The sequence below is a fragment of the Ostrea edulis genome, chromosome 1, assembly GCF_947568905.1.
Source record: "Ostrea edulis chromosome 1, xbOstEdul1.1, whole genome shotgun sequence".
Taxonomy (NCBI): Eukaryota; Metazoa; Mollusca; class Bivalvia; order Ostreida; family Ostreidae; genus Ostrea; species Ostrea edulis.
Genome location: NC_079164.1, coordinates 49,001,422 through 49,018,737, shown reverse-complemented (window position 1 = coordinate 49,018,737; position 17,316 = coordinate 49,001,422). Strand labels below are relative to the sequence as shown.

At 35.7% G+C, this 17,316-nt stretch overlaps 1 protein-coding gene across 1 annotated transcript; it reads right to left on the bottom strand.

Moving 5' to 3' along the window:
• Positions 1-1,737: 1,737 nt before the first annotated feature.
• On the bottom strand, positions 1,738-3,268 carry LOC125664908 (5-hydroxytryptamine receptor 1D-like). Its single transcript, XM_048897705.2, has one exon. It carries the CDS (start codon positions 3,163-3,165, stop codon positions 1,870-1,872), a length of 1,296 nt encoding a protein of 431 aa, XP_048753662.1. The 5' UTR covers positions 3,166-3,268; the 3' UTR covers positions 1,738-1,869.
• Between the last annotated feature and the right edge of the window lie 14,048 nt (positions 3,269-17,316).

Here is a 17,316-nt window from a genome sequence, read left to right as displayed (position 1 = left end):
TTGATCCTAATATAGGCTTTCATACACAAGCACCCGGTGTTTTAAAGATCTATAGCAAAGAAATTGCCTATCTACAATTTTCATTTGCATAATCATTTTAATACCCCCCCCCCCCCCTTCACCAATTTTTTGCAATTAAGAAGCAGTAGACGATGTTTGACAGTTACTTATAGCCGATAAATGGGCTTTATTTCCAGTTCACCATGACGATGCGAGAGGTAAGACCTTGACAGAGTTGCTTCTAGACGGTAGGGGTCTAATTATCAAACTTTTCGCCGAAAATTGCAAGCGATACAGCTGGGGGGAAAGAAAACCAAGATGGCGGTGTAATATACCTTGTAAATAGTTTGTTAATAGGAAGACAGTTTTTTTTAAATTATAGTTATTACGGATATTTAAAACGTCGAGTGCCTGTGTAAATAGTTTGTTTATAGGAAGACAGTTTTTATTAATTATAGATATCTAAAACTTCGAGTACCTGTGATACATGTATCTGAATATGCCATCATATTTCAGATATCAAGCTTAAGGAAATCAGATACCTATATATATACTTTTAAGGGAAAGTACCCCAAAATTTCATTTTTTTTTTAAAGAAAAGATAAAAATCATAGTTAATTCGGGGCTATACACATGACAAGAATCTCAATATGCCATCAATACGGAAATCATCTATTTACACATTTTGATTGGCGGATTTAAAGTGCAATATAGGATTCATTCTGATATACAGTATTTACATTGGTTGACTTTGATTTTAAGTTTTTCGTGAAAACCTTGTTGAGCTGGGTGTTTCAAAGTCCCGGCTATACATATGACAAGGAGTGGATTCGGAATCACAATATTCAGCAATCTTCAAATATCATGCTTAATGTATAAGTAGCTGATTTAATTATGTGCAAAAAATTAAAAAGATAAAAATTGGATAAAGTTAATGCTTTCAACCTAGCGTAAATATCTGTCGTCATTGATTTTTGTGTATCTCCATTTAGTCTTACTGAAATTAGACAAAATATGTGGTAGGAGTAGCAGTTTGATATGATCTTGCTGGTTACCCCACGCTGATCACAGCAGCTGCCATATTGTGTGTGGAAATAAACCACTGATACTGTATACAAAATCATACAATAAAAGTTTATGTAACTGGCCATGATATGCATCAAATAAAAAGAATCGATACAAAAAATGTTAATGTATTTGTTCTATGTCTCAATGAAATTGGATTTTAAACATAGAGCAGAATTTAACTCCTCCCCCCCCCCCCCCCCCCAAAGAGTTTCCCGGCGTGAGACTGGTAGTTGTACACTTACCAGAGGAAATAACTCCCGTTTCGCATCTACGTCCCATAAAAGTAAAAATCGGTAGAAGTTTCGTTGGTAAAGTTTGAATAAGTACGCATATAATTTTGATTGTCAAGTAATAATGAAGTAAAGGGTTTGTTGTGGACTTGGGCTCAACCAATGTAAATACTGAATTATTGCGACTTATTGTTGCTCACATCTCGGTGTAAATACATTAATAAAAATATTTTCCTGGTCCGGAACTTATCGATCAATTTGATTGATCAGTAATCATTAATTTAGTTTCTTGAGCGTGGTAGCACGACTGTAATACCCGTGTATTTATAAATGCATTATGTTACACTTCGAGTCATTCATGAAAACGAAACCCCTTTTTAAAAAGGTCTGACCGAATAATTAATCTATCGCAAAAAACTTTGAACAAAAAAAGTCCAAATTTTATTTAAGAAAAATCATGTTTATTCAAAAATGAAAACAATTAAAGACAGCATAGTCAAAGAGAATTACAACACATTGAAATATCACAATATGAAATTCATAGAAGAATACAGCATATGGAACAGCATATTTAGGCTCTTTGCTGAAGAATAGTAGACACTTTACCACTTCTCTCAAGAATACAATACATACTTGACAATTTTTCTTCAAGCTTATCTGTCTTTTTCAGTTTAGACTTGATACAAGTTTTCAAGGTTTTCTTAATGTTTCTGTTGCCTAGATTGTAAAGAAAAGGGTTGACCACCGTGTTTATCAATGATAAATTCTGTAGAAGTGCTAGAATTCCACAAGGCACAGGGTAAGAAAACACGTCGAACAATAAGGTGATAATGTATGGCGAGCGGAACAAAATGGCGACAATGGTGAGAATACCAACCGAACACACTGCTCTCATACCTTGTCGTGAAAGAAAATCTCTTACCAAATTATCACTCTCCTTCCGTGAAAAACTGTACTGACTAGAAATAGCTAGAGTAGTTCCTGCATCTAGAGATTTGCTTCTAGTATGTGAATTGGCACTGTTTGATGGCGATGTTACGTGGAGTTCGGATGAACTGTGGCTTTTGACACTTTGTAACACCCTTGTCGACTGAGTTCTGATTGATTTCGATGGACAATTGCAGTTTGGAAGACAACAATAATGGTAAGTGTCTTGACGACTACGCACCGCTTTTTCATTTGTACTCAGTGACCTTCTTAGTTTCGTGACGTCACGACACCTTACCAATAAAACATATATCGAGGCGTTTAGAACTAAGAGGAAGAACACTGGCAAAATGAATTCAAGCATCGTCAAGGAAACTGCGTAAATTTGATCAAATCGATATGGATACAAACAATATGTCATTCTGTATTCATTGTTGATGTACTGAGAGTTCCATACAAAAATTGCAGGGATGTGGACAATCCCCGAAAAAATCCATACTATTATCAGCACTATGACTGCTTTATGTCGACTCTGGCGTGTTCGATACGACAGAGGGAAACTTATGCTCCACCACCTATCAAAAGTAAATAGCAAAACACTTAAAAGAGAAACTAACATCATAGAATGCCTTGTCACTAAGAAAACAGGACACAGATAAGGGTCCAATGTCCAGTGGGAATTCATAGATTCAGAGATAGAAAAAGGTATTGTCAATCCAGTGCAAAAGTCGGAAAGAGCTACGCTGACGATATAAAAATGTCGGCTTTGACGGAAAGAACGAGACTTCACTAATATGGACGCGATCACAAAATGAGCCAGTATATTTACTATGACCGCTACAATAAGAAGTGACGAACTTCCAGTTAACAATATTGTTTCTGAATATTCAGAAGACACTGAAAGCGACACAGCTGAAACGTTGTGTTTTTCATCCTCCATTATGACAGTATCCTTGAAGAATCACCGGTCTCTCCACAATGACTAATATCGACAATAATCGACTAACTCAACGCAGTTTCTTATAAGGGATAGGCACATTCAATTGCACGTCTTACGCAAGATGTTGCGAAGTACTGTGAGATTTTAGACACAGACACTCGCGTGCATTAACGAACGTCGTTTTAGACCAGTGTTCTTGAAACTTCTGACGGCATTTCATCAGTCTCCAGAGAATGCACTCTATGTCGCATTGCCAATTGTTTTCTCAGATTTAACAGTTGAATCATGACTGAGTGGGAAAGTTTTATTGATCTTCAGAGAAGGCGGACCTACATTTAAAAAAAAAAAAAAAAAAAGCAGACTGAGACAAAAGCATTTCGCCTAATCGATCTTCAAGAGGGCGAAAAAATTAGACTACAACAGACGATTAATGTTGAGCCCGTCCGGAATGAGGCGAGAGAATTAGCATTGCGGGGGAGTATATTAGACAATATATAATACGTTTCCCATAAACAACTCTCTCTCTCTCTCTCTCTCTCTCTCTCTCTCTCTCTCTCTCTCTCTCAATACATACATAATTATGTTTTCTTTTTAAAGGCAAAAAATGTAGGTACATGTAGTTATAATGACACCTATAAAAATTATCAAATACCCTTTATCGAATTGTAAAACATGTTTTTGAGAGAGAATATCAGTAGAGACATTTTCTCATACCACTTTTCCGCACTAATCTAGATCTTTCACATTTTTGAGGACGTAACTGTAAGGACAGAATTTTTGTCCTCACAGTGCACTTCTGTCGTCAAAAAGCGTGAAATGATGAAATATTGTCCCCACTTTGCACGTTTTATCAGCTCTCTTTCTCTTTGGAAAGTAACGAGAGAGGAAGATAAAATCAATTATCGTACATAAAATATCATGCAGATTATCTGTACTGATTAACCTGTGAGCCTTGCTTTGATGCTTTATAAAAGAATGGCTATGTATAGAGGAGAGTAATTCTATATTAATTTAGAGAGTGTAATCATCAGTATATTGACTTGTACCTCCTGAACCTCCCAGTACACAATCAGTCCACATTTGTGTCCAGTCTATGGAAAATTCACCTCAAGTAATGTTTCACAAAACTCTCCGATATCTATTTCCTCAAAGTTCAAACTTTCCATCGAATAGTGACTTCATTTAAGCATGTCAATGTGATCAATTTATAACCAGAATAATTGAATCAATTTTATCAATGCCTCATGTATAGAAAATATCATAGAAAATTACATTATTTTACAAATGTTTTGTCCGCAATAATTACAAATACGTGTGAGTATGTGGAATAATGTATAGGTTGTTTGTAATAAAAGTAGTATACGAATGTACGAAAGCTCACTTGGATGATTTCAAACAGAACATATTTTCAAAGACGTAAAACACACACGCATGCACGCTTTTTTTGGTGCACTAGCACCACTATGTATAGACAAACGCACGCACACACACGCTCAGAGCATGTAATTTAGGGTCATAATTTATTAACTACACCAATATGAAATACAAGCATTGACATAAGAGGAAAATGTGATTTTTCATTAGTCTGTCATAATCTGACTTTGATGTATATCCCCTGTCCACGTTTCAGATCCCCCCCCCCCCCAAAAAAAAACTTCCCTGCAACCTAAAGTTACATGTATTTATAGATTATGGGACGATAATGGTCAGCACCGTGTAAATATATTTATAGAATGTATATAGAACTCTCCAATTTCATTGGTTGTTTAATTCCCCCTCTTTACTATTGTCCATATTTGAATTGGTCATTCAAGAACATAGAAGTGTTTCTATAGAAGATTTTCAAAGTACATCTTGACAATTAGTACCAGCATATATTCTGGAGCTCTGTGTCACACATAGAGCTAATTTCTTTTTTTTCTTTTCTTTTTTTTTAATAAAACTCGTATTTTGAACTCTACCATGTGTTGTTGTTTACACCTTTCGTGATCTTCACCTTTTTACTTCTAATGATGTTCTTTGAATCTTTATTGTACGATACTCAGATTGAGGCCATGAAGGTCCATGGATCTCGTTTTGATCCCGTACGGGACTCGCAATAACTAGAGTCAACAAGGCATGTCGAAATTCGTGAAAAATTGATGCACGTTTCCATTTATATAGTTTAATGTATGAATGTCTTGAAAAAGTAAATTAGAACACAGTAATTTCTCTCATTTGAAATTAAATAAAAAAAGTTTTTAGAAACATGCCTCCGTTTGGCAATATTGGAAAAGGATCGATTGTTGGTAATGATAGTGAAAGAGACTTTGTTACTGAGAATCTACTAGTTAGGGGCAACAACAATACTATGTTTGATCTCTATCTAGGAAAGACTTCTAAAGATAATCAGAGATTTATTTTTACATGCAGAGTGAATAGATTTATGACCTTGTGAAATTCGAAATGAAAAGGAGTCATGCTATACAAAACATTTAGACAAGCCACCATAATATGTAGTGCGTTGTAAATATATATCATCGCATAGTCTCTCTCTACGTATTTATACCTATACATTCTGGCTATTAATAGTCTTTGCAATTATGATAAGGGTTCTCAATATACTGAGTACATTTCCAAATACCCAGTCATTTGAGTCGTGACCTTTGATCTTGTGACTTGAAAACCAGTAGGGGTCATCTATACTCTTTAGGGGGTACCAGTAGGGGTCATCTACTCTTTAGGAGGTACCAGTAGGGGTCCTCTACTCTTTAGGGGGTACCAGTAGAGGTCATCTACTCTTTAGTACTAGTGTACCCAGTTTGATGTCTGTCATGCAAAAAGTTAACAAAATATTGAGCAGAAGATACTTTCTCATATCATAGAGTAGTATGACATTTGACTCGGTGGCCTCAAAATCGATTGAGTTCATCTTCTCCTTAAGGATGAACCAGTGTAGTTAAGGTTTCTCAAACTATTCAGTGGACAATATTTTCCTATGTACAGAATAATTTGACCATTGATACTGTGACCTGAAAATCAACAGGGATTGGTTGATTGATTTATGTCCCATCAAGAATTTTTCACTCATATTGAGACGTCACTAGATGTAGGTGAAGTTCCACAAATTTAGACCTATACTTTGCGCTTACAGCCGTAGCAGTGAGGGTTACTTAACGTGCCGATGCCTGGCGCGACACGGGACCTCCGTTTTAAGGTCCTATCCGAAAGATTCTCACTTCTAAAATGCGACCGTGAGGATCGGGGTTAAAATAGGTCCTCAGTACCCCTTGCTTGTCGTAAGAGGCAACGAAATGAGGAGGTCCTTCGGATGAGACCACAAAAAGCGAATTCCCGTGTCACAGCAGGTGTGGCACGATAAAGATCCCTCCCTGCTCAAAGGCCGTAAGCGCCGAGCACATGCCTAAATTTTGCAGCCCTTCACCGGCAGTGGTCACCATTTGAATGAAAGATTCTCGAGAGGGACGTTAAACAATACGCAATCAATCATGAAAACCGAAAGGATGTGCAGTGTATTGTGAATTCAAAACAAATTTTGCGGATTTACAGAGCTAGTAATATTTTCAGATTATTTTTACGATTAGAATGGGTTAAACTGAATTTCTCGCCGGCTTCAACTTTTCACCTTAACATCCTATGAATTCCTTATCACAATGTAACTTGCATTTCTTACCTCTGCATAGTATAAATCCCACGATAAACCAAGTTTGTCATTTTCGAAGCAGTTGCAAATGGTCACTATTGAATTCTATACCTTCTCAACACTGAAGAGTTTCGATAGTCTATTTCATGATAGTTTGTAGTATCATTTTTTAAATAACGTGAATATATTGAAACTTTTCCCAAATACACAACGACGTAAACGCAGTTGTGGACATCGTTCGTATAAAGACCAAGTATACATGATGTCACTTTGATTCACCTTTACCTTACGTCAACAGACAGTTAGATCCACATCATAGTCGCACAAAACTTTACTCTGTTCCATTGAGAGTTTTGAATACGTTATTTGAAGAAGCCAAAAGTAGTCCATACTTGGATTTTTCAAATCCAGAGTAAAGACTAAATTCTGTGATTATGGATGTTGTCCATCATAGGCTCTTTTTCCCCAACAGCATAATTCTGTTATTGCATCCAAACTTTTTAATTACAAACAAACTTTACGACCGTAAAGTGGCTGAAATATTACCGAAACGGCATAATATCAATCAAGATAAACACACTTTACTACAGTGCCTAGATATAGACCATCTTATACATAATCCACCTACGTGTTCTTGTTCTTCATCTTCTTTCAACTATACAGTCCAGCTGGACGATGGTGATATACCGGGTAATTGAAAATAAGGACCTGAAATCACTTATTTCAAAAAGTCCTAAACTTCAGCTGGACACAACAAGTTGAACATTAATTTCACATTTGGTAATCTTACTTGTACTCCACCTGCCCTTTCAATCCAACTGCCCTTTCAAAAGATGAAATTCTTCAAAACCATGCTTCATTTTTAAACACATTTAATATCCCAGTTACTAGGATGAATGGATACGAGTTACAGTTCCTATACAAGATTTCTTATCTTACAAAGATGCATTGTACATTTACATTGCTGGAACCAGTAAATGTTCTATCAAGCCCTTATCTGTGCTCCTCACGAAAATATTAACAGCTGTGATGGAGAAGCTTCAAACGTATTGTGCCACAACATAGGCCAGAAATGGTGTAAAACAAATGTAGATTCTAAAAAAATCTAGAGATCTTTTAGTAAATTTCTCAAATCAACAACATTAAAATGTATGACTTTTCAACGCTTTACAGGACCCTTTCTTATAATGAATTAAAGACTAAACTTTTTGACATCATAGACAGTTGCTTCTTCAGCCATTACTTTGTTAAACATCCCTCTGAATCTATGCGCAAGAACCACGAAGTTTGTATTTTAAAAAAAAGATCTGGAGATCGTCATTGACAATAACTTCGTAGTCTTCAGTGATCAGGTCTTTCAACAGTCTGATTGAATTTTCATGGGCACGAATTTTGCTCCTTTATTAGCTGACCTATTTTTATCATCTTACGAGGTAGAATTTATTCAAAAGCTTCTACATGAGAAGAAAAAGCTCTTGCTGCGGTCTTCAACTCGACATTTAAATATATCGACGTCGTTTCGTCTATTAACAATAATTACGAGTTTTTTCATTGATATGCCGATTCGATACATCCCAGTAGACACCGCAGAGTCCTCCACATCGGCTTCGTACTTAAATATTCTATTGAACATAGATGTTAACGGCAAGCTAATTACTCAACTTTATGACAAAGCGGATGACTTCAGCTTCTCCATCGTCAACTTCCCATATTTATGTAGCAATATTCCATTATTACTGGCATATGGTGTGTGTCTCTCAACTGATCCGATACGCAAAAGTTTGTTCTGCGTATAATAAGTTTTTAAATCTAGGCAAGCTACTGACAAACAAATTGATGTCAGACGGGTTTCAACAATCTCGTTTAAAACCAGCATTTTGCAAATTCTATGGTCGTTATAACGATCTAGTTTGCCAATGCAACCTGTCATTTGGGTCAAATGCTGCTTATCCTATCATTTTTTTAAAACAACCATATCTGTTTATGTAGTGGTCATAATTTAAAATATGCGCTTTTTGTACTGGACGGGACATCATATATATTCAAAAGAGCGGTAATTACACATTTAGCAGGAGATCCTACACCCTCCACAAGCATCGTCCTCTCTTGAAACCGATGATGATCGTCTCAACTACAGGCTATTTAGTCAATGTCTTAGAACCGTACCTTGCTGATGCCAAAAATAATGATGCTTCTATACTGAACCATTCCATTCGTTCAAACACAGAGTAAATCAAAAGATGGATAAAAGAAATGATATTCTCGTCGTCGATAGAGGATTTATAGATTTAGAATCCGTAATACAAGATCTTGGGATTAAGTAAGAGATGCCAGTTTTTCTTCAAAGAGGACAAAACCAGTTAACTACAGAAGAAGTAAACTGTTCTCGATTAGTAACCAATGTAACGCTAAGCTTCATCATAGTACACCGGGTATAAATAAAATATTCTGTTTAAATCAGAATTAGAGCTGCTACATTTCTAAAATTGTTTATTAAATCAACTCGCACTCCATTATTATTTTGATAAACATGTAAATCCTGAAGTTCGATATTACTTTTTAATAATAAAAACCCGAGTAGGTCAGCTGGGTTGTTGAGTCCGTGAACGGGAGAATGAAGACTTGGAAATACTTTGGGAGGATATTAACTAACAGCCCAATCTCATTTTTTGGCAACTTTATTCGCATAGTTTGCAGTATCTGCAAAAATATCGAGCTCCTTTCAACAGTGGTACTTATGACAAGGATATTGAAATAGCATGTAAAATGACAGCCCTGGCCAAACGGTCCAATGAGCTTCAGGGATTTGTACAGAAAAATGGTTAGTATTATGCCAGCAATGACTGTTATATATGTATATGGCTTTTATTCACATTTATTAATATCTATTATATACATGAAATCTAATTGTTTTTAGTTTTGTTTATGAACAGGTTTGGATAAGCGATCAATGAAATGGATAGAACTAGATGCTGCAGGCGATGACAATATGCCATTTCCAAAGCTATCAGAGGACGAAATATTAGGACACCTTACATATACCATCGGTGTTTATCAGTTGAAAACCGCAAAGTCTTATTCAGCAAAGCATTTTACAGACCAGATTTTGTTTGAGATGCTTGTCAGCGATAGAATTCCCAATATGATAAGTGCCAAAATTCAAAGTTGACATTATAAGTGCGAAAATGTATACTCTTTTGGGCGAAATATGATAATGTAACAATTTCAGCTTGGTATTGGTATTGCTCTTGCAAAAATGGTGCTCGCGTTGTTGGGATGTGTGGGCATATTGCTTTTATTGTATTGTATTTATCGTTTGGAAGGTATCAAAGATCTATTTTCGGTGCCAGAAACTGGACGGACACTTTTGAGGATGCTGCTAGAGAGGTGGACTTTAATTGATAGCGACATGCAATGACGACAATAGTGTCAGCAATCAAGAAGAATGAGTTAATTCCCCAGATAAAAACAACATAAAATGTATATTGCAGTCAAATAGAAATTAATACAAATATAGTAAATCCATATTTCAATTCCATTCTATAACCTTCATCAGAACATTCCCTGCTGTGTAAGAATTATATTCAGGAACTCTTCATATTGTGTAGATAGAAAAAATATGTCATAGTAACAAGGGCAGATGCATATTTTAATTATGGTTTTTCTTTGTAAATATTCTATAGAAAATGAAATTGATTAAATGATTCATTTCGGGAAAAAATACCGATACCCCAAAATAAACGTTAACAATTTGTAACATTTTTGACAATCGTGTACTGTCATGGTACATTATGTAACTGGGAAATGTTGCTATTGTAACAAAAGCTTTTAATTTCTTGTAAGTAGTTTGTGTACCATGTTTATTCTCAGTTTCTTAGAGGTAATTCAAAGTTGAAATGCATTCTAAGACAATTTTGTAGGATTTATAGCATAATCATTCGTTTCCATGGCAACCTGGATCAAGTTTATGTCTAACCCTTCTTGAGACATAGTGGTATTAATCTTTTATCCAATACTTTGTCTGAAAGATTTTGCTTACCGATAATAATTTAACACACCTAACTTGAATTTCAAAACCTAGGGGTAGGGGTTGGATAAGATTGAGCGATTGAACCTATATTTATACACTCTATTGTACATTCAATAAATAAAATATATGTGGGATTGTGCTATTTTTGTTATTTTAAATAGCCACGGCGGGTGTGAACGGTCGACAGAGGATGCTTACTCCTTCTAGGCACCTGATCCCATCTCTGGTATGCCCAGGGGTCCGTTTTTGCCCAACTCTTATTTTGTATTCCTTGTGGGAGTTATGAGTTCGTTATCTTTGCCTTTCATGTATTTAATTACCAAATATAAGAAACTTTGCATTTTTATCCGTAAAAGGCATATACCGTACTTAGATCTTTTAGCTTTTAATTATAGGATTATATTGTTTGGAGTACGTTTTTTGGGATATGTATTATTTCAAACAAAACGAGGATGTGATGAGGCTCACACCAAAATCCTATGCAATATATTCATGCGCGCAGTGCGTGATGGGCTAAGGAACTTGAACAACGTTTAACTCCCAAAAATGGTATGATATCCGAATATAATGTAAACATTAATAAGCATTCCTTTGTCTGCAACGTCATTGTTAACTCCCGAATGGTGCGTGGTTTTTCACCGTAGGGTGTAATTAACTCATCAATTGGTCTAGTTTCTTCTATAAATCCAATGAAACATTTATATTTCTCTTAAATTCACTGATGTCAATTTGGGAAAGCTTAGGAAATTCTATCACATACTGTAAGATTATAGCAACTGTAGAATAATTATATCATGCACTGCAGATTATCTATGCATCACTAACTGTAGATTATACCACAAAATACCGATTATACTACACTCTGTATACTATAACACATTATATTACACAACATATTGTATATTATATCACACACTATAAATTTTACAACACACTGTAGATTATATCACACATCTTAAATCATACCACATACTGTAGGTTATATAACATTTTAGATTATATCTCTTACTGTGAATTATATCACAAACTGTGATTTATACCACGCACTGTAGATTATATAACACTGTAGATTGAATAACACATTTCAGATTATATCACACAGTGTATATTATAACACACACTGTAGATTATAACACACACTGTATATTATAACACACACTGTATATTATACCACACACTGTATATTATACCACACACTGTATATTATAACACACACTGTAGACTTTTAACACACACTGTATAATAAACCACACACTGTAGAATATAACACACACTGTATAATATAACACACACTGTAGATTATACCACACACTGTATATTATACCACACACTGTATATTTTTAACACACACTGTATAATATACCACACACTGTAGAATATAACACACACTGTATAATATACCACACACTGTATAATATATCACACAATGTAGATTATATCGCACACTGTAGATTATATCACACACTGTATATTATACCACACACTGTAGATTTTTAACACACACTGTATATTATACCACACACTATAGATTATATCACACACTGTAGATTACATCACACACTGTATATTATACCACATACTGTAGATTACATCACACACTGTATATTATAACACACACTGTATATCATATCACACACTGTATATTATACCACACATTGTATATTATATCACACACTGTATATTATACCACACACTGTATATTATACTACACACTGTAGATTATATCACACACTGTAGATTATAACACACACTGTATAATATACCACACACTGTAGATTACATCACACACTGTATATTATACCACACACTGTAGATTATATCACACACTGTAAATTACATCACACACTGTATATTATAACACATACTGCAGATTACATCACACACTGTATATTATAACACACACTGCATATCATATCACACACTGTATATTATACCACACATTGTATATTATATCACACACTGTAGATTATACCACACATTGTATATTATACTACACACTGTAGATTATATCACACACTGTAGATTATAACACACACTGTATAATATACCACACACTGTAGATTATATCACACACTGTATATTATACCACACACTGTATATTATATCACACACTGTATATCATACCACACACTCTATATTATGCCACACACTGTAGATTTTTAGCACACACTGTATAATACACCACACACTGTAGATTATACCACCCACTGTAGATTATACCACACACTGTATAATATACCACACACTGTAGATTTTTAACACACACTGTATAATATACCACACACTGTAGAATATATCACACACTGTAGATTATATCACACACTGTATATTATACCACACACTGTAGATTTTTAACACTCACTGTATAATATACCACACACTGTAGATTACATCACACACTGTATATTATACCACATACTGTAGATTACATCACACACTGTATATTATAACACATACTCTATATCATATCACACACTGTATATTATACCACACATTGTATATTATATCACACACTGTATATTATAACCCACACTGTATATTATACCAAACACTGTATATTATACTACACACTGTAGATTATATCACACACAGTAGATTATAACACACACTGTAGATTATACCACACACTGTAGATTTTTAACACACACTGTATAATATACCACACACTGTATAATATACCACACACTGTATAATATACCACACACTGTAGATTATATCACACACTGTATATTATACCACATACTGTAGGTTTTTAACACACACTGTATAATATACCACACACTGTAGATTATATCACACACTGTAGATTATAACACACACTGTATAATATACCACACACTGTAGATTATATCACACACTGTATATTACATCACACACTGTATATTATACCACACACTGTAGATTTGTAACACACACTGTATATTATACCACACACTGTATATTATATCACACACTGTATATTGTATCACACACTGTAGATTATATCACACATTGTATATTATATCACACACTGTATATGATAACACACACTGTATATTATAACACACACTGTATAATATACCATACACTGTAGATTTTTAATACACACTGTATATTATACCACACACTGTAGATTATAACACACACTGTATAATATACCACACACTGTAGATTATATCACACACTGTATATTATACCACACACTATAGATTTTTAATACACACTGTATAATATACCACACACTGTAGATTATATCACACACTGTAGATTATAACACACTGTATATTATAACAAACACTGTATAATATACCATACACTGTAGATTTTTAATACACACTGTATATTATACCACACACTGTAGATTATAACACACACTGTATAATATACCACACACTGTAGATTATATCACACACTGTATATTATACCACACACTATAGATTTTTAATACACACTGTATAATATACCACACACTGTAGATTATATCACACACTGTATATTATAACAAACACTGTATAATATACCACACACTGTAGATTATATCACACACTGTAGATTATATCACACACTGTAGATTATATCACACACTGTAGATTATACCACACACTGTAGATTATAACACACACTGTAGACTTTTAACACACACCGTAGATGTTTAACACACACTGTATAATATACCACATACTGTAGAATATAACACACACTGTATGATATACCACACACTATATAATATATCACCCACTGTAAATTATATCACACACTGTATATTATACCACACACTGTATATTATATCACACACTGTATATTATAACAAACACTGTATATTATACCACACACTGTATATTATACTACACACTGTAGATTATATCACACACTGTAGATTATAACACACACTGTATATTATACCACACACTGTATATTATATCACACACTGTATATTATACCACACACTGTAGATTTTTAACACACACTGTATAATATACCACACACTGTAGAATATAACACACACTGTATAATATACCACACACTGTATATTATACCACACACTGTAGATTATACCACACACTGTATATTATATCACACACTGTATATTATAACAGACACTGTATATCATATCACACACTGTATAATATACCACAGACTGTATATTATATCACACATTATATATTATATCACACACTGTATATGATAACACACACTGTAGATTTTTAACACACACTGTATAATACACCACACACTGTAGATTATACCATACACTGTATATTATATCACACACTGTATAATATACCACACTGTATATTATATCACACACTGTATATTATATCACACACTGTAGATTATATCACACATTGTATATTATGTCACACACTGTATATGATAACACACACTGTATATCATATCACACACTGTATATTATACCACACACTGTATATTATACCACACACTGTATATTATATCACACACTGTATATTATACCACACATTGTAGATTATTGCTGGGATAAAATTCATTTCAAAATTAAAGATTATCTCCCTCATGCATAGCTCTTATCCTTGGACGAATTTGGCTCCAGTTTTTGGCACTCTAGTTTTCCTTTTAGCTCTTACAAGTTAATGGTTATATCGAATTTCCAAAATTTCACCTTAAGCATCACTGAAGAGACATTATTTGTTGAAATGAGCATCTGGTGCATCAAAATTGGTACCATATAAGTTTTGCATTATATCACGCACTGTATATTATACCCCACACTGTAGATTATATGGCACACTGTATATTATATCACACATTGTATATTATATCACGCACTGTATATTATATCACACGCTGTAGATTATATCACACACAGTAAATATCTCACATTTGATTACATTACATACTGTAAATTATATCGCACATTGTGGGTATATACGATACACAGTAGTTCATATCTCTTACTGTAGATTTTATCGCTACAGCAGCAGGCCTCCTTCGGTCATGACTGACCATAGATAGTGACCCTCCGTCCACTATCTGTTTGGGGAGTCTGCTTAACTTGATCAGTGCCTCTAGTGGCTGTAGAGACCGATGCGAGAGTGGCAGTTTCTGACGAATTGGTCGCATCTGTACGATGGTTCTGGTCTGTTGGCTGTCGTTTCCTTTCTGAGGGCTCGTTTCTCTTCTGATTGATTGATTGAATAGTGTTTAACGTCCCCCTCGAGAATATTTCACTCATATGGACGTCACTATTGCTGCAAAATTTAGGCATATGTTCGGCATTTATGGTCTTTGAGCAGGAAGGGGTCTTTATCGTGCCACACCTGCTGTGGCACGGGGGTTCGCTTTTTGCGGTCTCATCCGAAGAACCGCCACATTTAGTCGCCTCTTACGACAAGCAAGGGGTACTGGGGACCTATTCTAACCCGGATCCCCACGGGATACTTCTCCTCTGCCACTTCTGTCATCTTCCCTTCACCAGCGTGCAGTTGTTTGTAAAGGGTGCTTTTCCAGAACGCAGTCATTTTCAAGGTCTTCCCAGGACATAGTGTTAATGTTGATCGCCTTCGTGTCTCTCTTTCACACGTCCCTGTACCTTAGCTGCAGGCGGCCAATGCTTCTCTGCCCTGCAACAAGCTCATCGTATAGGACGTCTTTGGGGATTCGGCCATCCTCCATAGGGCGAACGTGGCTTAGCCAGCGCAGCCGACGATGTCTCAGCAGAGTATACATGGTGGGGAGGTCAGCGCGATACAGGACTTTAGTGTTGGTCACCTTGTCTTGTCAGGAGATACCGAGTTTGCGTCAGAGGCTTCTGAAGTGAAAGGTGTTGAGCCTTTTCTCATGGTGGACGTACGTAGTCCACGTCTTGCTACTATACAAGAGAGTGCTGAGAACGTCGGCGTTGTACACAGCCATATTAGTCTTCATGGTCAACTTGGGATTTGTCTACAATCTTGATGTCAGGCGGGCGAGTGTTGTGGCTGCCTTTCTGATCCTTTTGTTGATCACAGCGTCAAAGGAGAGGTTATCGGTAACGGTGGACCGAAAGTACATTAACTGGTGGACGACGTCGAACTTATAGTTGTCAATGGTGATGACTGGTGGTGCCAGTGTGTCATGGCTAAGGATGTTTGTCTTCTTCAGACTAATGGTCAGTCTTTGCAGGCCTGGGCGAAGTGATCAATCACTAGCTGCAGATTGCGTTGGGTGTGAGTCGCAACTGCGGCGTCATCAACGAACTGCATTTCTCTGAAGAGGGTTGTGCGGACATTTGTCCTCCCTTTTAAGCGAACAAGATTGTAGAGCCTGCCATCAGATCTGGTCCACAGGTAGATACACTCTTGGGCTGTGCCAAAGGCGTGTCTCTGGAGGAGTGTGAATAAATCCCAAGGAGGGTTGGGGCGAGCACGCAGCCCTGTTTGACTCCGCTTCGTATGTCGAAGGATTCGGAAAGAATGCTGTTGAACCGCGCAGTCCCCTTCATGTTGGTGTGGCAGAACTCGATTAAGCTGTCTCCTGGAAG